This window comes from Rattus norvegicus, chromosome 5 (assembly GCF_021556685.1).
Source record: "Rattus norvegicus strain SHRSP/BbbUtx chromosome 5, alternate assembly SHRSP_T2T, whole genome shotgun sequence".
In the NCBI taxonomy this organism is placed as follows: Eukaryota; Metazoa; Chordata; class Mammalia; order Rodentia; family Muridae; genus Rattus; species Rattus norvegicus.
Genome location: NC_141538.1, coordinates 147,559,848 through 147,580,568, shown reverse-complemented (window position 1 = coordinate 147,580,568; position 20,721 = coordinate 147,559,848). Strand labels below are relative to the sequence as shown.

Here is a 20,721-nt window from a genome sequence, read left to right as displayed (position 1 = left end):
GGAATGTATTTGCTGTGGGCTCTGTGTGTATTCGGGGTGTCTGTGTGGAGTCTTGAGTGACCTGTGGTGCAGTTTTTATGTATATTTTGGGTGTATGTAGAAGGGTGTCAGGTGGATCTGTGGAAGCTGGTGGAGCCACGTTTGCTGGTTTATACTTGGGTATTGTTTGTATGTATACACTGCTGAAACCTGTAAATGTTGTGTGGATGTAAAGGGACCCGTGTATAGACGTTGTGTGGTCTCACTGTGTGATGGGATTACTCAGATATGTGTACCCTCAGGTGTAGTTAGTGTGTGCACCTGGGGTAAATGTGTGTCTAGGCAGGGGTAGACATCAAAGGAATGTGCTCTCTCTGCATGCCTTCATCGCTGTGCTTGTGAATCTCAGCACCCACAAGCCTCTGGGGCTCCCTCCCTTCTCCATCCTATCAGGTTCTGCCAAGGCCGAGAGTGACAACCGTCAGGGCGCAGGGCCCAGCCAGGGGCCAGGATCTGTAGGAGATGAACACCAGGACAACGTGTTCTTCCCCAGTGGGAGACCTCCTCATCTGGAAGAGCTGCACACGCAGGCCCAGGAGGGGCTCCGCTCCCTACAGCAGCAAGGTAAGTCCTGCCCCGTTTGAGTGCTATTCTCAGGTTCTGGGTCAGGGGCCTAGGCCAACAGACCCTTCTGGTGTCTTCCAGAAAGACAGAAACTGAGCAAGGGTGGCTGGGACCATGGAGACACCCAGAGCATCCAGGTGAGCCCTGTGCCCAGCTTCGCCCTGCTCTTCCCTCTGGCTTAGCCTCTGGCATGCATGGCTTTGGGCCTTTCTGGACTAGTTTCTTCTGTATGTTGAAGAGGTAGATGAAATGACTTCTGACTGCCAGTTCAGGCTTGCTCCACCTGGTACCTGCTCAGTGCTGGCTGATGCTGGGGGAATCCAGTGGGAGCCTAGGACAGCCCATCCCAGCTACTCTTATTCCCCCAACAGTCTTCCCGGATGGGGCCGGATGAAGACACCATCTCCTTCTGCAGTCAGAAGTCATACATGACGGAGAGCTCCACGGCGGAAGATGCGCTCTCCATTCGCTCGGAGATGATCCAGCGCAGAGGTGTGTCGTCATCTGCTGGGATTCCTAGGCAGGGGAGAGAGAGGACAGGCACCACCACATCGCTTTATGTCCTAGTACCCTTGGCTTCCCCTTTTCCTCCTAATCCCAGGCTTCGTGATTCAGTGAAGTTAGGAGACAGGACCTTTATCCTCTTGGAGGATACTGACCCAAAGCAGGCTGGTGAAAGGTCTGGGAACCCTGATTTGTGGAAACTTAGCTGCAGCCTGACCAGGAATATAAACCCTCCATGTCTTCGAACATCTGACTGACATTCTATAAAGTGACTGACTTTCGATTTAGCTCATGTTTGCCCTTTCATGGAGTCCTGTCTCCATGTCCCTGTGTGGTGGTACACACCCGTAATCCTAGTGCTCGGGAAACAGAGTTAGGAGGATCAAAGTCTTCCTCAGCTACGTAGTGAGCTAGAGGCTGACCTGGAGTGTGTGATGTCCCTATCTCAGAACAAACCAAGAGCCAAAGGATTGGCTAGGGGCTGCCTCGGAGAGCCTATGGCTGGGGACCGCCTCGGAGAGCCTGTGGAAGGCGCGTGTAGCCCTTGCTTGCTCCAAGAAAGTCAAGATATTAACATTTACCTCATTGGAAGGAGGATCAACCATTTAACATGATATTACTTGTTTACTGAGTATAAGAACTGTTCGCTGCATGGAAAGGCCGTTGTTGAATTAGCAAGGAGATTTTCAGAAGTCCTAAAGCACGCTTACTTTATGAGTGCGGAGCCATGTCTGTAGAGTGCTCCGAAGTCCTCTGCTCTAACGGATTTTTCTCCCCTCCCTGGATTGGCTCTTTAGGCTCCACCTTCAGACCCCATGACTCATTTCCCAAATCTGGAAGGTCAGGCCGGCGGCGGAGGGAGCGGAGGAGCACGGTGCTGGGACTGCCTCAGCATGTGCAGAAGGAGCTGGGTGAGCCTTTGTTAGTGGGCAGTGGTGGTGGACAACAGGGAGCCTGGCCAGCCCCTTTTCTGACCCCATCTCCTTGTCTATTTCAGGCCTTCGGAACAACCGCGAGGCTCCGGGCACTCCACAGCCTCCCGGGTCACGGGACGCTGTCCGAATTCCCACAGTGGATGGTCGCCCAGCGGGCCTGGCCTTAGGGACAGGGGTCCGGGTGTCCCTGCAGGCTCTGGAGGCAGAAGCAGAGGCTGGCACCGATACAGAGGCTATCATCCAGCGCCACATCGACCGTGTTTACCGTGATGACACGCTTGTTGGCCGATCCACGGGAGCGCGGCCACCACCCTTGACAAGGCCTGTGTCTCTCGCAGTGCCTGGGCTGACAGGAGGAGCAGGATCTCCAGAGCCACTGAGCCCAGCCATGTCCATCTCACCCCAGGCCACCTACTTGTCGAAGCTGATCCCGCATGCTGTGCTGCCGCCCACAGTGGACGTGGTGGCCCTGGGCCGCAGCAGCCTGCGCACTCTGAGCCGATGCAGCCTGCTCTCTGCTAGCCCAGCCTCAGTTCGCTCACTGGGCCGCTTCTCCTCAGCTTCCAGTCCAAGGCCCCGCAGCCGCAATGCTTCCTCGTCCAGTGACAACTGGAGCCACTCTCAGTCCTCCGAGACCATTGTGTCTGATGGGTCCACTCTGTCCTCTAAGGGGGGCTCTGAGGGCCAGCCAGAGGGCTCTGTAGCTAGCAATAGTGTGGTACCCCCTCCTCCAGGGGGTAGTGGGAGAGGCTCCCCCAGCGGGGGTAGCACTGCTGAGGTCTCAGACACAGCCAGCATCCGAAGCAGTGGGCAGTTGTCCGGCAGGAGTGTGTCCCTGCGTAAGATGAAACGGCCTCCCCCGCCTCCGCGCCGGACCTACTCCCTCCATCAGCGGGGCTCAGCGGTCCCTGATGGGCCCTTAGGGTTGCCCCCTAAACCTGAGCGGAAGCAGCAGCCACAGCTGCCTCGCCCACCCACCACTGGTGGGTCTTCAGGGGTGGGGGCAGTGTCTTGTCCACCCAGCTCAGGGGGCACCTGGGGCTCTGGCTTGTCCCCAGGTGGCTCCAGGCGTCCCCCACGTTCCCCAGAACGGACACTTTCGCCTTCAAGTGGATACTCAAGCCAAAGTGGTACCCCAACTCTCCCTCCCAAGGGTCTGGCAGTTGCCCCTGCTTCCCCAGGCAAGGCTCAGCCCCCCAAACCAGATCGAGTGACATCCCTTCGATCTCCTGGGGCCTCTGTATCCTCTTCCCTCACATCTCTGTGTTCCTCTTCTTCAGACCCTACTCCTTTAGACCGCTCTGGCCCACAGGCGTCCAACCCCTTGAGTGACAGGTTCGTCATACCTCCTCATCCTAAGGTGCCTGCTCCTTTCTCCCCACCACCTTCCAAGTCCAAGAGCTCTAACCAAGCTGCTCCTGCTCTGGCTGCCCCTGCTGTGGTTCCTGGGCCAGTTTCCACCGCCGACATCAGTCCCGCATCCCCTTCCATGCCTCAGACAACCTTGACTCCAGCCCAGGAATCTCCTATTGCCTCCAAAGACCAGTCACCCCCACCCTCCCCACCCCCATCTTATCATCCACCCCCACCACCTACTAAGAAGCCAGAGGTGCTTGAGGAGGTCCCACCTCCTCCAGAAACTGTCGAGATCCTTCCAGATCCGAGCTGGCCACCCCCACCCCCACCTGCACCGGAGGAACAGGACCTGTCGATGGCTGACTTTCCCCCGCCTGAGGAGGTCTTCTTCTCTGCAGGCCCTGAGCTTGGTCCCCTGGAGCCCTGTAGCTCAGAGGCTGCCATCCCCTCAGCAGCTAGCTTGTCCCAGACCCCTCCTCCAGCTCCCCCAGTTCCCCCTCCAGCTAGTTCTGTGTTGGAACCTCTGGCCAAGCTCCCTCAGAAGGACTCGGCAAGCTGCAAGAACAGTGGGACTCCCAGGGAGGATGCTGGCACACCTCTGGTCACACCCTCGCTCCTGCAGATGGTCCGGCTTCGCTCTGTGGGTGCCTCCACAGGGGCTCCGAATCCTCCTCCAGGTTCATCAGCCCCTCAGAAGCCTCTTCGAAGAGCCCTGTCTGGCCGGGCCAGCCCAGTGCCTGCTGCCTCCTCTGGGCTCCATGCTGCCGTCCGACTCAAGGCCTCCAGCCTGGCTGCCAGTGAGAGCCCTGGAAATGCTCTGCCCACTGGAGCACCAGAGACAGAGCCACGGTCCCCACAGTCTCCTGCCTCGAAGGCCAGCTTTATCTTTTCCAAGGGCACCAAAAAACTGCAGCTTGAGAGACCCGTGTCCCCCGAGGCCCAGGCCGACCTCCAGCGGAATCTGGTGGCTGAACTTCGGAGCATTTCAGAGCAGCGGCCTTCCCAGACCCAGAAGAAGCCTTCCAAGGCTCCCCCACCTGTGGCTCGAAAACCCTCTGTGGGAGTCCCTCTTTCCCCCAGTTTGCCCAGGGCGGAGTCTCTTGATGCTCCATCCACCAATGGGCTCCCTCACGCTGAGGACAGGACTAAGGGGGAGCTGACAGAGAATGGAGGTGTGCAGCTGGCTGCTACAGAGAAGATGGGCCCCCATGGTTCAGGTACTGTAGGCACTGGTGCAAAGTCCGTTCTCTGAGGGCCCACCATAGGCGGGCATGTTCCTGGATGTTTAAAAAGGTTCTGGTTTTGAGCTATCTGGTGGACTGTCTTCAAACTACTGATAGAAATCTGAGCCCAGAGGGACAGACGGACAGATGGACACACTCTGGCAGCTGCCCCGAGTATATTCCAGTTTTGTCACATCTCCCGTCTCAGGATAAACATGGGGCATAGACACCCATGTTACTGTCTGTCTATAAAGTGTCTAGCCTTTCAGAGAAGTGATGGGATACGGAAAGGCTGGGTGGAGTGGGTTTTGGGTTTTTTGTCAGAACCAAGCTAGGAGGCTTGCTGAATGTCCTTTTCCTTACAGATCCACAGAAGAAACTGGTGTGACCATCATCGCTCAACTGGCACTGCTGATCCATCCCAGGGATTCAGTCTCTCAGGGACCCGAGCAGCTCCAAGGAAGAGAGGATCTGGCAGACACAACCTAAGACAGGATGCCTGCGGCCTTAATCTCCACAGCCTGCCATGTTTATGCAAGCCTGGTGTTGCCCATCCTCCAAGTTACCCCTCCCTTCATGCCTTTTCCTGAAAGGATTCACCTCCAGCAGCCCTTCAGCCCTTGGCCTTAGCCTCCTCTTGAAGAAAGTACCTGGGGGAGTGGGTGGCTGTGCCCCACCCCCCACCCCAGCCTCAAGGCCACAGAGGTGGGAGGAAACAGAATACGTTTTTCTTTTGTTTCATGTCTGGAATCATGTTTATTATAGTCCAGAATCAAAGCACTTTGCAAAGTGGCTGCATGTCCATCCTCTAGGGCTCATGAAATCCTATTCCAAGAGCCTGTTTACATGGTGGCGGCTTCAGTCCTTGGTAGCCAGCCCCCAGCTGGGACCAGTCTGTTCACTCTGCCAATCCAGCCCACTCCTTTCCTTAATTCTTGGAGGTGGGCAAGTCTCTCATCCCCACAGGCTTCCCAGGCTGCTGGCAGGAGTGGGTCTGTGGAATTCCAAAGCACAAAAGGTACTGTCGAGGCTATCCTTCCTGTGCCTCAACTTACCACCAACCACTCTCCTGCCTTCCAGGTCCATCAGGTGCTCCTTGTAAGGGGACTCATGGGTGAGGAGAGAAAAGCCAGAGGGGGCCTGTGGGCACTGCACTCAAAGACCAAAAACCAGACTAGAGTAGGGAGCCATCTGGGATCTTGGCACGCTGGCACCTGTCCTGTGACACTTGATTGTGCTTGGGTGGATGGGCACGGCTTCAGAGACAGGAGCTCATGGGATGTGTCCGTTTCAGATTGGCAGGAGACATTGCCAAGGTGTGGGGAGAGCCTGGCAGGGACTTACCGGGCAGTGGGCCCAGGCCTATTCCTCAGATTCTTTCCCTGACCTGTCTTCACTCTTTGGTGCATGTCCTTTCTGAAGCTACCTTTCTGCCAGGTGGAGGGAGCTGAGGCTTTGTGGCCAGGATGGGAAGCCAAAGGCTTAGGCTAGCCCAGGTTCGTCTCTAGAAGAGGGGATAAGTGGTGATTCTTCGAGTGTGGCTACCCCCCATAGCAGCCTCTGCTGTACTAATCTCTCTTCCTGGAATCTCATGGCTTGGTTTCAGCTTGTACCACCCTGAGGTAAGCTGGAGTCTCTGTAGCCTCCAACTGTGCCTCCTTCAGGGCCACCCCTTGAATCTTCTCAACAGGAGCCTGAGCCTGGCAAGAGACCTTGCCATTAGCTTCTCTACTACCAAGAAGAGAGCGACATGCTCTCACTATTGACTTTGCTGTCAAGAACTGGGGAGGCAGGGTAGAGTCCAGGCTCCCTACGCCCTCTTGTTAGGGCTGCTTGTTTGTTGCCCTGTCTTTCCTTGTCCAGTGTGTGATGGGGAGCTGCTGCTGGGTGGACATTACTGGGAGGAAGGACAATCAAAGTAAGCACTGTTCTGCCCCGGGATCCAGGACTGTCAGGACCCCACGGAACCAGGCCCTGGCAGTAGTCTGGGAGCTGTCAGGGTGGGGAAGTAGCTGCCTTGTCTTTCCTCCTCCCGGGTCACAGGAGCTCTTGCCCTGCCTTGGGATCTTCTGTTTCCCCACTGGGTGGGCCAGAGTACAAAGAAGGAAGGAGAGTCTAAGGGACAATCTCTTTGTCCTGTGGGGTAAATGAGCTTGACCTTGTGCAAATGGAGAGACCAAAAGCCTCTGATTTTTAATTTGCATAAAAATGTTAGAAGAGAGAAATATATATATATTTCCTTACTTTTGAGTCTTTGATATGTCTATATAAACAATCCTTTCCCTATTCCTTCTCCTCTGAAGCTTGAGTGAGACACATGACAAAGCTGTGTTTCATTAAAAGGTATTAATTAAATGATTGAAACTTGGCTGTGACTGCTGTTTTCCAGACATCGGCAGCAGGTGATACTTGGTAATCTGCAGTACCAAGGTCTGAGGAATGCACACCTCATGACCCTAACACCCAGGCTAATGAACTACAAAAGGACCGGGCTGTGGTAGACAAGCTAGTGCTCTGGCCCACACAAGAATTGGTGTCCGTCCTGCTGCAAGCTCTGACCCACAAGACCTTTCAGTACTGACCAAGGGGACACTCAGGATGCCTGTTACTTGTCCCTGCCTATCCCATCCCATCATATGGCTGTAGTCAGTGATCCCAGGTAAGGTGAGCGTAGCGGCTGCCCTGTACTCACGCTGGCCCCCGAGATGCTGCAAGTCACGAGAATCCGTCCAGAAAGCCTTGTTCACACACTTTATTTGGATTTGACAGTGGTGGTGAGAGATTTGATTGAGATGCCTTATGGAGTAGTCGCATTCTGAATAAAGCACCACACTGTGTCAGTCCGTTCCCACACTGCTGCTAACACAGCTGGTTTGCTTAGGGAGTGCCCAACTTAGCCAGATCAAGGGAACCCCAAGAGAGCAGGGGCAAATCCTGCCTCTGGTGCCAAGCCTCAGGGCAGGCAATCCTGGAGAACACTGCCAGCCTTGGGAAGCTTGGGAGACCTCTAGGCTGTTTTCCCTTCTTTTCAAATCCCACAATTTCCTGACGGGGAGAAGCTGTAATTAGCCCAGACCAGGCAACAGATCTCAGCTAGAGGTACAGCTGCAGGGAAAACCCCATGGAATCTTGGGAACCAGTGTTTTTCCAATTACAAGGACCGAGGAATAAACTTTTTCTGTGGGTTCTATTGAAACCAGATTTCTCAAGTCAGCTGCCAAGGGAAGAAGGTAGAGCTGTTTGCTGCAAGGCAAGATCCTTAGCCCAGGCACTCCGTCTCCTTTCAGCCAGGCGGGATGAGCCCACATGGTAGGAAGGTGAGCTGTCCCTTTCCAAGTCCTGCGTCTAGTCAGCAGTCCAGACCGGTGCTTCAGTGTCCTGAGATGGGAGCGGGTGAGAGGTGGAACGACCGGCAGACAGGATGGTGGGAGCAGCCGAGCGGCTAGCTGATGTTGCCCCCTTTTAGTGATTTACAGGAGACAAAGCCCAGCTTGGTCATGAAGTTGGTTTGCTTCCACTGTGCGACGCAGTCATCAGAAATCTTAAAGTCGGCCTGAACAAGACAGACAAATAAGTAGAAGTCACGATGGAGTGACACAACATTCTCACATCATAAGCATAAGCTGGCCCAACTTCCATTTTGATTTTGAGACGGTCTCCCTGAGTAGGCTGTCCTGTGTACCAGGTTGGTCCCAGAGCTCACAGAGCTCGGCCTGCCCCATGCTTCTGAGAGCTGGGGTTAAAGGTGTGCACCATCACACCTGGGCCCAACTTCCAGCAGAGCTCCCTAAGGCTTCTGTGTGCTTCTCTTCCAATAAGCACTTGTTCATGCGTGAGTCAGGACAAAGGCCTCTGGACTGCCGGTACCCACTGCGGCACCGGTGTGTGTACTGTGATTCTACAGAGCAAACCTAGAGTCTTGCTTGATGCCTATGCTGAGTGTGCGCTACCCCCAGGCCGGCTGCAGCAGGCTAACAGTGAGTGCAGCACACTATGGAGTGCAGTACACTATGGACATGATCCCTCCTGCTACTTAACACGGGGAGGCGTCTTCAGGCATAAGAAGCAGATGAACGTGAATGCCCCTCTATCCAGCAAAGACCTGAAGGAAACAACCGAGGGTTATTTTAGCGGTTTTGGGGCAGGGTCACTGTGTTGTCCTGGCTGGCCTGGACCTCCTTGTGTAAGCCAGACTGGCATGAACTGGGGGCTGCCCTCCTACCTGTGTCTTAAGCACTGGAGTTACAGTGTGGGCACCAACACACCCAGCAGGACCATGGCTCGTCTTTCCACTTTTGGTCCTGTATTTAAGACAGCTTCTACGGTGGAGAGAGCTGATGTGCTACACGGATGCAGTCTAGGTATGCAGGACAGGGCCTGACACATTCTGGGCTTGATGCTGAGAAGAAGCAATGGGGAGGTGAGCCAGGACCACGGGGCAGCTGCTGCCCACGGGTGAGCGCTCTGCTTCCTTTCCTTCATTTACATGCTGTGGGATAGAGGGTCAGACCCTTTGCCACAGCTGCCCTGGGCTCCATGATTTCTGGTGACCCTGACTGTCTCAGGAGGCGTCTTGCCAGGTAAGATGTGGATAAGCTCCCATCTGCTCTCAGACTGGGTCAATGGACAAGGAAGGGCTTCATGTCAGTGCTCTGCATATGTAAGGTCCTTTCCTCAGCCTAAGCTCCTCACACTCACTGAACGAGGACAGGGACTCAGATGCAGGAAGTCTTGACTGAGAAAGAGGCAGCGGCTGATTCAGTCGTACACTGGGGTAGCCTGGGCAAGGAGGAACAGCACACTGGGGCAGCCTGGGCAATGGGGGACTGCAGTGGGTTGATAGGATGCTGCTTGTAGCCTATGGCTAAAACTGGTTTCTCAAGGTGTGGGTTGCTCTTGAGCAGATGCTCACACACTCAAGTGATGCCATGTGAACCTTCTCCTCAGTTTGACTGTGACTGCCTGTGATCGGGCACTGGAGGAGTAAGGTGGGACTGGAGGTTTGAGAAGAGGTTGCAGGGAGGGGGAAGAGGAGGGTAGATGAAGGAGGAGGCCACCATGGACCAGAACCTCGTGGCTGGGAGGAATAGGCTCAACCTAGGCATCTGGCTTATAAATGAAGCATCTAGATTGTGTCTTTTACACCGCCTTACTAGGGCGTTATTTCCAACAACAGAGGGCAACAGCGCTTTACCTGCAGCTTCTCAAAGACTTTCTTCTTGGGCTTGAGCTCCTCGTCAGGTTGGCCCTTCTCATAGCCCTGTACAAATACCCGTTCACCAGGGGCAGAGCCTGCAGGAGGGTCCAGAGGTTCCACCTGGCGGCTTACCCCTTCTCTGGAAAGACAAGAGAAGAGAAGGCAAGGCGGTGGATTTCCAACAGCTGTGGACGGGACAGTGAGCTGGGACCTATAGGGATTTAGGACGCCCTCAGCGCTGTGGCCCAAGGTCCATGTCACCTTTGCACATCTCTGAGCATTTAAGCCAGGACCATATTAAATTCCTTTTCCTGGGAAGTTACATCTGAGTCTCCAGCAAGGGCTGTCCACAGTTACAGCATGTCTGCATCCTGGTTCCACCTCTTCCTAGTAGTGGGACACCTTCAGTTATGCTTGTCTGTTTGGAGAGTCTCATGTAGCCCAGGCTATTCCTGAACTTGTTATGTAGTTACACTGATTCTCAGGCTGCTTCTAACTCGGCGCTGGACTGAGGGTGTGGGTCAGCGTGCTTACATTCATGAGGTGCTAGAGATCAAACCAACCCCTGCCTCGTGCCATCCAAGCCTGAGCCCCACCAACTGAGCTGTGTCCGACCCTCCCCCTTTTTCTTGGTGAGACAGGCTCTCACTGTGTGGCTCAGCCTGGGCTGGACCTGGAGATGCAAGCCTGGCTTATTAAAGAAGCCCCTCCCCTCCCCTCCCCTTTGTCTCCCAAGTGTCATGAGTGAGGTGGGTGCTGTCGGGCCCAGCATCCACTAAGTTTTATTTTATTCTTTTTTTTTTTTTTTGGTTCTTTTTTTCGGAGCTGGGGACCGAACCCAGGGCCTTGTGCTTCCTAGGTAAGCGCTCTACCACTGAGCTAAATCCCCAGCCCCAATTTTTATTCTTAATTATTTAATTAACCCCCTCCCCTCCAACCCCAAACAGGACTTCTCTGTGTTGCCCTGGCTCTCCTGTGGACCAGAGATCTCCTGCCCCTGCTTCTAAGTGCTGGGATTAAAGGCGTGCACGGCCAGTGCCCGGCAATTTGTCTTTTTTTAAGGCAGGGTCTTACTATGTAGCTCTGGAACTCACTATGTAGACCAGACCTGCCTCTGCCTCCCAAGAGCCACCACACCTGACTACCATCTACTTTATTTTCACAGTGTATCTGGATGCAAGATGTCTCATCTGCAGACTTGCACAGCAACCCTTTTATGCCTCATCTTTTAGCATCAACAATGAAGGGAGCAGTTTTCTTAAGGCTTGCACACAGCATAGAAAGGCATCCTACAGGCCAATTCCTCAGTCTTTTTGCCCTGCCCTGGTCCTGGCCCACCAAATCGTCACTCACACAGAAGCACACAGTAGCATGCCCTGGGAGTCCACTCCTCTCATCTTCTGGGGTTTCAGGTTGCACAGCACCACCACCAGTCGGTCCTGTAGTTCTTCTTTGGGCACAAACTGCACGAGGCCGCTCACCACAGTCCTGGGTTCGGCTTCCCCCACATCAATCTTCTCCACATACAGGCTATCTGCATCTGGGTGCTGCCAGCAAGAGAGTCTAGTCAGGCCCAGAGAGCTCCATGGCTGCAAGTGCTTGCTGCCAAGCCTGAGCACCAATCCCATATGGAAGGAGAGAAAATGAGTTCTCTAACCTCCACACATGTGGCAGGGGAGGTGACCACAGTAGAGTAGATTAAGTGCTTGGTGAGTCTGTCCCCAGAGGGACATCTGCTCTTCCCAAAGCTCCCCTGCACTGCCCTTTTTCATTTTTTGGGACAAGGCCTCACTATATAGCCAAGGCTGGCCTCCAATTTGTGAGGCCTCAGCTTCTGGAATTCTAGAATCGCAGGCATGTGCTTATCTTGATTGGCTCTGAGAACAAGCATTTTAGGGATGTTTACTTCTCAAGGGTCTAGATCTGAGAAAATAAACCTAGTGGCTTGTGAACGACCTCTTAACAGAGATTAAGAGTGGACTGTTGGTGACTGCAATTACATCCCAGGTACTACACCGAGGGGTTCCAGTGGCTGGGACTGAACTAAAGTTGGTCACGGTTGGGAAGCTTAGGTCCATAGAGTGTCAAGCAAATCAATGTCATGGGGGACAAAGACCCAGAACAATGGTTTCCAGCCAATGACTGATCACATGACCTGTCTACAAAAAAGGAAACCCCACTCCCACCCTCCACTGTCTAGGGAGATAAGTGGCCAACCTAAGATAAGGCCTAAAGCTAGTCCAGGCAAGCTGGTCCATCCAAGTTGAGTATTATCATCAAGCCATATTTGATGGCTAAGTTGTCCCTGTCTCCAGGTTCCTGGCTGTGCTGTTTGAGGCACAGAGGCTGCCTGCAATTAGACACCTGGGCTCTGACTTGAATATGAGCCCAGGGATGCTATCCCTGGTCTCCAGCTAGGTTTCCTACAGATGGAAACACACAAACCTAGCCCTCCTCTCCTCTTTGGGAAGTGGTGAGGAATGACTACCTTTTCCACGCTGAGGATTTTGCCCACACGGATGTCCAGCCGGGATGGGATGATCTCCTCTGGTTCTGAACTCTTGGCAGGGCCTTTGGCAGTAGGCTCTGAGAATGAGAAGAAGTCCTTGGAGTCAGGACTCTCCCCTCCCCAGTCCCAGTGGCAGGTCAGAACTGATAGCACCAGAGGAGGGTTCTGAAAGAGGCAGCATTTAGGAGGGAACCCCAGAAGCTATCCACTGAGTCATACTTAACACAGACTCAAACCCTGCAGAAGGGATTCCACTTCCCTCCATGCCTTTTCTCCATTGTTAGGTGGGACGGCAGGGCCTGTAGTAGTCTGGCCACCTTTGGGTATTTCTATTCATAAAATCCATGGTAAATTTGCTGAGTCTCTTCTGGGAGGGTCATACAGACTATCTATGGCAGTATCTAAGCATCATGGGCAACTGGATGGCTAACTCACGAGACAGCAGCAGAGATGGGAACCAGGAGGCGGTTAAGGTGAGCTTTCTAAAGAAGCCGAGCAGCTGTGAACAGACGGCCACTGTGAACACAGCTGCAGACAAGGTCGCTAAGCCCAAGGCAGGCTCCTAAGGCAGTGTTGGTGTACTAGCAGGTAACCGCCTCACGGTGTCAGTCAAAGCCTCAGGAGCTGCTCCCCGCTCCTTTCCCATGGACTTACTCTGCTTTGAAGGATCAGGGTAGGCAGCACTGGCCAGCTTCTTCAGGGCTGGGGTATTAAACTTTTCTCGAATGGGGTCCAGCAACTTGTTCAGGGCGACTTCAACAGAATTCTTTAGGTCTCCAGGGTGTACAACCTGCAGAAGTAAACAAGGCCTGGTGAGTAGAGTCTATTAAAAAGGTGATACGGCAAACAGAAGTACGTTCCCAGCAGCCCTGAGCCTCACAACACTCTTATGAGACAACGTAGGACAGAGAAGGGTAGCTGGTCTCAAAGGCAGGAAGGTCTCACTATTTAGCCTAGGTTACCCTCAAACACACAATCTTCCTGCTCAGCCATATGGAATGCTGGAATCACAAATGAGCACAGAGCCACATGACACGATGGTAATGGAGAGTGCTGGTGCCTGGTAGTGTGGCTGAGCCTCCCGCATTGGCAAGGCTGGTCTAGATGCTCCCAAGTATGGGCACCCATAGGATACAAGACAAATTCCACACAGGGCCTTGTATGAAATGCTACAGTCAAAGCACAGGCACACAAAGGCTGGAGAGACTGCTCAGTGGTTAAAAGAGCACTTGTTGCTCTTGCAAAAGACCCAGGTTCAATTCCCAGCCCTCCCATGGTGGATTACACCATCCATAACTCTGATTCCAGAGGATCCTCCCACATTCTCTTCTAAGTTCTGTGGGCATGAAGTGTGCTTGGGATACACATACATACATACATACATACATACATACATACATACATACATATATACATACATACATACTTGCAAGCAAGCAAGCATCCATGCACATGAAATTAAAAAAAAAAAAAAAACCAAAACTTTAAGGTGCAGACACACTAAAAATTCCCTACAAAAACCCCCTCCAGGTGTGTGAATACGAAGCAATGAATTGTGTTTGGTCACACCCCAAACACCAGAGTGTATGTGTACAAATTCCCAAACGCCAGAGTGCATGTGTACAAATTCCAGAGCTGAGGAAATGTGAACTCTAAACCACTTCTGGGGTTTCCTTTTTTTTTTTTTTTTTTTTTTTTCAGAGCTGGGGACCGATCCCAGGGCCTTGCGCTTGCTAGGCAAGCGCTCTACCGCTGAGCTAAATCCCCAACCCCTGGCTTTTCCTTTTTTGAGACAGGGTTTTTCTGTCCTGAAACTCTGTAGACCAGGCTGGCCCTGAATTCAGGAGGACTTGCCTGCCTCTGCCTCCGAGTGCTGGGATTAAAGGCTTGTACCACTTCTGCCTGGTTTTGTTTTGTCTTCCTTTATGGATTTTGGATAAGGGATATTCATTCAACCCGTGGTTCAGAAATTCATATTTCACGTTGTCTGTGTCCTGCAGTAACCTTTTTGGACCTAAATCTAGCCTTGAAGTCTTAGGTGTGACACATTAATGACACTTCTGTTTCTCATGCTACTTCTTCGTTTCTTTGGGACAGGCTGATTTTGAACCAAAGCTTTAGGCCTGTGCTATGCAGAGGTGAATTAAGATTTGGTTTATTGGTTGTGGTATCCATGCCACAGTTGCCCTACAGCCACTTGTCACCAGTGAGTGACTTCCGTCTCGGGCAATGAAGATCAAAAATACATGGACACACCCAACTGAAATCCTACCATGGCAAGAGTTATGGGAATAAGAGACTGCAGAGTTTTCCAGAAGCTTCCTTCTAATTCTGCTCAGCATTCTCACAGAGAACTGCTCTCAGAGATGTGAGTACTGATGTTTGCCTCAGACAGCAGAGAAAGTTTCAGAGCCATGTTTCTGACACATTTCCTAAGGAGCCACATGCCTTTCCCACCTCAGGGATCAGAGTCTCCTCCAGCTGCTGCTCAAACCGGCTTACAACTAGTATGGCCTCCAAGCTGGCTCTTCAGCTGCTGACCCCACACCTCTAAGGGAAGGGATGGCAAAGTCAAGTGAGTCAGCCTGCCTTCACCAACTACTGAGATTATTAGAAAGTTTCTCTAAGGTGGTTCATGGTGGTGCCCACCTTTAATCCCAGCACTGGGGAGGTAGAAGCAGGTGATCTCTGTGAGTTCCAGGACAACCAGAGCTACACAGAAAAACCCTGTCCTAAAAACCTGACATATGTATATAAATCTTTCTGAAATTTTAAAAGTTACACGTATATTTGTGTGCCTGGTACACGTACACTACTGCCCCGGAGGCAAGAAGATGACATCAGAGTCTCTGGAGCCAGAGTCACAGGTATGAGCTCCTGATGTGGGTCCTGGTAACTGAACCCCAGCCTCTGCAAGAGCAGGAAGTGCACCCTCTTCCCTCCTCTCCCAGTCCACTGTCTTACATCAGCCCTCTGGAGCCATAAGAGAACCCTGCTTCTTATACCCGAAGACAGAATATCTATTTACTTTCTGGCTAAACACGACTACTTTTTTTTAAAATATTAAATCTGTATCTAAGTCATTAACAAAACCCAGCCTTGGTGGGTAGCAAGACAGAGCTGTATGGGTCATTCACGCAGCTGGCAGCCAGGAGGGTGAGGGCTTCTAGACTTCAGTGGTATTCGTTTTTCTCTAGTATTACCTCAGCAGCAAAGTCCTTTTCCAGCTCCTGGTAAATGGTGTAGGTTTTGTTTCCACCCCACTTCTCATCTCTCAGGATCACAAACTCTACAACATAGCAACAGACAAGTCAGGAACCACCTGTTAGTATCTCCTTAGCCCAGTGCAGAAGTGTATGTGTCTGTGTGTGTGTCTGTGTGCATACCTGTGTGTGTACCCATGTGTGTATATGTCTGTGTGTATACCTGTGTGTACCTATGTGTGTGTGTCTGTGTGCATAACTGTGTGTATACCTGTGTATACCCATGCATGTATGTACCTGTGTGTGTATCTCTGTGTGTGTCTGTATGTCTGAGTGTATCTGTGTGCATACCTGTGTGTATCTATGTGTGTGTGTGTATACCTATGTGTCTGTGTGTATACCTGTGTGTATCTATGTGTGTGTGTATACCTGTGTGTACCCATGCATGTGTGTACCTGTGTGTATACCTGTGTGTACCTGTATGTGTGTATACCTATGTATTTCTGTATGTGTATCTCTGTGTCTGTGTGTATACCTGTGTGTACGTGTATGCCTATGTATGTCTGTATGTGTATCTGTGTGTATACCTGTATGTACCTCTGTGTGTGTGTGTGTGTGTGTGTGTGTGTGTGTGTGTGTGTGTGTGTACACGCATGCCTGTATCATATTTAACACCTTTCACTCTTACCAGGTCGGCCATCTCAGTAGCCCTGGTATTTGATGTTTTAGGCTGGTGCATGTTAAGCACGGTCTCGACAGATGAGCTTTCCTGGCCTCTAACAGATAAGCAGCCACACTGTGCATCAGCAAAAATCGCTGCTTACAACTCTTGTATTCCAGTTCAACGTGTCTGCCTCTACTCTCCTTCGGATTCGCCTCCGCAGCCTGACAACTCCCTAAGACCCCAGCTGGTAGTGAGCACACAGACAACTATGGGACAGCCCGGTCTCACAACACACATTGTATACATGAAATCAGGGCAGAGATTTAGGGCAGCCAGTCCCGGCAGGAGGAGCCTATGACAATTTTAAGCACAGTCACAGCAGGAACTTGGACCTTTGAGCCTGGCTCCTAAGAACTCCTAAGAACCATGTGGGGAGAACCTTACCAGACTTGAGAGGAAAGAGGACGTGCTTGACGAAGGACAGCACCCCATTGTTCTCCACGTTGCCGGGCTCACAGAAGGCCTTCTTCAGCTTTTTCTTCACATCCTCCTTCCGATCAAGGAGGTCGATTTTGGACTCCTAGACGTCAGGAGGGAAGAGACCTCTTGTGGTTGAAAATGAGAACACACTTAACTAGCTTTAATACACACATTATATCATTTTTAAAAGTTGACTTTAATGAAGTCTAATCTATCCATTTTTCCTTGGGATTGCACACCTTTTCTCTTTTGAGCTAGGATCTCACGTAACCCAGGCTGACGTCAAAGTTGCTAAGGATGAACTGATCTTCCTGCCTTTACCTCCCTGGCTAGAATTGTAGGTATGTACTATTGGGCCTGCTTTATGCAGCGCTGAGTTAATCCTAGGGCTTCATGTATGCTAGGTGAGCACACTATTAACTAAACTACTTTCATGCCTTACCCACCCACCCATCCGTTCACCCACCCACCCATTCATTTTTAAGAAAATGTGTGTGTGTGTGTGTGTGTGTGTGTGTGTGTATGTGTGTCTGAGTGCATGTATGTGTACCCGAGTGCACACAGGTGACTGCAGGGCCAGAAGAGGATGGTGGGTCCCCTCAAACTGGAGTTACAAGTGGTCTTCAGCCACCTGATGTGGGTGCTCAGAACTGAATCTGGGTCCTCTGCAAGAATGAATGCTCTTAACCACTGAACCATCTCTTTAGTTCCATATAAATTCTTAAAATGATGTTTGTTTGTTTGAGACAGGGTCTCTCTGTGTAACTTTGATTGTCCTGGAACTTACTCTGTAGACCATGCTGGCCTAAACTCAGAGATCCGCCTGCCTCTGCCTCCCAAGTGTGTGATGTGTGCCACCACTGCTTGGCAAAAGAAAGACTTTTTCTTTTTTTCGGAGCTGGGGACCAAACCCAGGGCCTTGCACTTGCTAGGCAAGCGCTCTACCACTGAGCCAAATCCCCAACCCCAAGAAAGACTTTTAAATAAAGATTTTAGTTCTGTGAGGTGGCACAACACTCATTAACAGTTTGAAGCCAGGGCTGTAGAGATGACTAAGTAGGTAAAGGTGCCACCAAGGCTGACTTGTAGTTCCTACATTCCTGCCTCAGTCTTCAGAGTGCTGACATCAAAAGCAGACAGCATCACCAAGCCCAGCACTGTAGGGCTGACTTTATCACAGCCCTAGGAAGGAAGAAATGTGATTCACTCCTTCTGGTCACCAGCAGCACTGGTAACAAGATGGATGCCACCTGGCGGGTGATGTGCTGAATGGCATAAGGTCATCCTTAGGGCACAGACATTCAGACTGACAAGCATGTATGCACACACGAGTGTGAAGAAGCAGTTAGCGACTTACCTCTTCTGATGAGCTCATTTTGCTCCCAGTTAACCCAGGAACCATGGGGTTCATCAGATGGACCCGTTTTGAGTAGCCAAGTGTGGGGAGATACTAGGACAAAAAGCACAAAATAAGAACAATAAAACACTGAGGGTGGGGCTGGGGATTTAGCTCAGTGGTAGAGCGCTTGCCTAGGAAGTGCAAGGCCCTGGGTTCGGTCCCCAGCTCCGAAAAAAAAAGAACCAAAAAAAAAAAAAAAAAAAAAAAAAAAAAAAAAAAAAAAAAAAAAACACTGAGGGTAAGCTAGCCAGGTGTGAGACGCCGTCTCAGAGATAAAAGCACAAGGGCTGGGAATATAGCTCAGCTGGTGCTTGCTTAGGATGCTCAAAGTGCTGTGTTTGATACCTGGGACCTCATAAACTAGGCATGGGCCCTGTAACCCCAGATTTTGGGAGGTAGAAGTAATTAGGTGCTCAAGGTCATCCTTGGTTACACAGCAAGTTAGAGGCTAGCCTAGGCTACAAGGGATCCTGTGTCAGAAAAGCCAACCTGCTATGCCAGGTATGGTGACATATACCTTTAATCCCAGCACTCGGAAGGTGTAGGCAGAGGCAGGAGGAGCTACAATTGTAAGGCAAACTGAACTGCAAAGGAGGTTCTAGCCATCTAAGGTTATACAGTAACACCCCTCCTTAACTCTTTTCCCCTCAAAAAGCCCAAATGGTATCACCCTACACAGGAAAATATTGTAAACACAGCGTTCCTCGGTAACCTAGAGCTCGATGTCTTGACTACTACACTAGCTGGCTAGCGAGCCCTGGGACCCACGGTCCTGGCCCTTCCTAGACATTACTATAGACACATGCTTCAGAGCAGGCGTTTAAGTGATAGGTGGAGATTCAGACTCAGCGTCTCCTGATCGCAAAGCAAGCACCTTACCCATCTCCTCAGCCCTCAGAACACTTATCGAGTTCTTTGCCACTATCAGGCTTATTTCTAAATGTTTGCCTGAAATGAATCACGCAGTAAGTGCTCTCACCCACAGCTCGAGTTTTATTTACTTGTCCTTATATTCTTAGGTCAGGTCTCCGGAAGCAGAGTTTACTAGGTCAAAGGACAGGAACAGTTTTAGAGTTGTCAAAGTACTCTAGGAATTTATATTTCTGCTTGGGTTGTTTTCTTTACACCTTGTCAAAATCAGGTTTCAAGAAGCTTTGAAAAATTACCAACTACAGAGGCTGGAGAGATGGCTCAGCAGTTAACAGCACTGAGTTCAGGGGCTCACCAGCACCCTCTTCTGGCTTCCGGTGCATAGACATATATGCAAATAGCATACCCACAATCATTAAGAGAAAACAACAAAAACCCCAAACTGAAACCATAACCTTGACAACAGCCTTCTCAATATATTCAAGCTCTTTCCAGGGAAAGAACTGTGTGTTTGTGCTGATGTCCTCTGAGACCCTGGGAAACTTCATTTCCGAGACCGACCAGCGGATTCTATAGAACTTGGGTGCAAACCAAATGCTCTAGGAGAGAATAGTCCTGACTGGTAGGAACAGGACGGAACCGAATCCAGCAGAGCACCTTCCTGGGGGTAGGTACCAAGGGTGTGTGGGCTGCTGAGGCAGACAGAGCAGGCTCAGTTACACCTGTGTTAGCACGGACAAGGACAGCCACCACCCAGTGTGCTGAGGACCAGTGCATATATAGCTGATCCAACTCAGCTGCACACCCCAGAAGTGTGAACGGGGAGTGGACGCTCACCTTCTCTGCAAAGGTAAAAATCTTCCTCTGATCAATACCGCCAAACTGGGCATCTACTTTTAAGTACTCTTCGTCTAAGGCCTGTGGAAAGAAACAAGGAATGGAGACATCTATAGCCATTGGTCCCTATGGGTCTGAGACAGAAAATTTCGAATCACATGATTTCACACAGGGAGGAGCCAGGAGGGAAACAAGCAACACAGCGCCTCCCTGGTGGCTCAGAAACCACTCAGTACCTGTGTGAACAACACCGCATATGGAATGGCTTCTGCTTTCAGGATGCTCACAGTCTAGTTCAGCGGGGGAGGAAGTGAGGCCAGAGGTCTCCCGCTGAATAAGGCACATCACATCGAAGATGGCACGGAGCAGTAACTCCTGCCTGCCTGCCTGCCTGCCTGCCAGCCATTACACCTACTTCGGAAGTAGAAGCAGGAGGTCATACTGAGGTCATGAGTTCAAGACCAGCCTGGACAACACAGTAAGACACTGGGGAAAAAGACTCTCAAAGTTGGCTGTGTGAGTGGTAAGCGCATATGCTTAACTTGCACTGGGTCTTAGATTCAGCCCTGAGCACCAAACCCCAAATAAACAAAAAGGCCTATGACTTTAGAGAAGAGGTAAAGCAGGGTCTTCACTCATGAGGCCCAGAGCTCTTGGGCAATGTGCAGGAACTGCTTCTCGCCTTTCACTACACGGGTCTTGGGAGGTGAAGTTAGGTCATCAGGCTCGGTGGCAAGCGCACTAACTGTCCGAGTCATCTTGCTGGCTGAGGTTCAGATCCTTTCTATTGCTTTGCTTTTGAATCAAGTTTCCTTGATTCTTTGGAGGCATGGGGAGGAAATACTGAACTGCAGACAGTGGCTCATGCCTGTAAGCCCAGCAGTCAAGCGGCTGAAACACAGAGATTGCTATAAGGTTCAGACCAATCCATGCTATACAGG

General features: G+C 51.4%; 2 protein-coding genes across 8 annotated transcripts in view; one reads left to right on the top strand and one right to left on the bottom strand.

Annotated features, from left to right (window-relative positions):
- Nhsl3 (NHS like 3) overlaps window positions 1-6,989 on the top strand; it is a 28,936-nt gene extending 21,947 nt beyond the window's left edge. For all 3 annotated transcript variants that reach the window (NM_001415956.1, NM_001415958.1, NM_001134629.2), the window contains 6 exon segments: window positions 433-603; window positions 685-740; window positions 975-1,095; window positions 1,905-2,018; window positions 2,105-4,615; window positions 4,987-6,989. In NM_001415956.1, the coding sequence (NP_001402885.1) occupies window positions 433-603; window positions 685-740; window positions 975-1,095; window positions 1,905-2,018; window positions 2,105-4,615; window positions 4,987-5,009 (2,996 nt within the window). In that variant the 3' untranslated portion in view covers window positions 5,010-6,989.
- Window positions 6,990-7,358: 369 nt separating this feature from the next.
- Window positions 7,359-20,721, bottom strand: part of Yars1 (tyrosyl-tRNA synthetase 1) — a 28,511-nt gene continuing 15,148 nt past the window's right edge. For 2 of the 5 annotated variants that reach the window (XR_015619665.1, XM_087548712.1), the window contains exons 5-13: window positions 18,307-19,861; window positions 18,032-18,160; window positions 16,639-16,774; window positions 15,531-15,616; window positions 12,982-13,117; window positions 12,307-12,404; window positions 11,172-11,365; window positions 9,816-9,957; window positions 7,359-8,174 (exon numbers count right to left, since the gene is read on the bottom strand). Coding sequence is in view for 2 of the 5 variants with exons in the window: in XM_087548712.1 (XP_087404838.1) it covers window positions 8,064-8,174; window positions 9,816-9,957; window positions 11,172-11,365; window positions 12,307-12,404; window positions 12,982-13,117; window positions 15,531-15,616; window positions 16,639-16,774; window positions 18,032-18,085 (957 nt within the window). In the remaining 3 variants the exon portion in view is untranslated. 5 annotated transcript variants of the gene reach the window in all.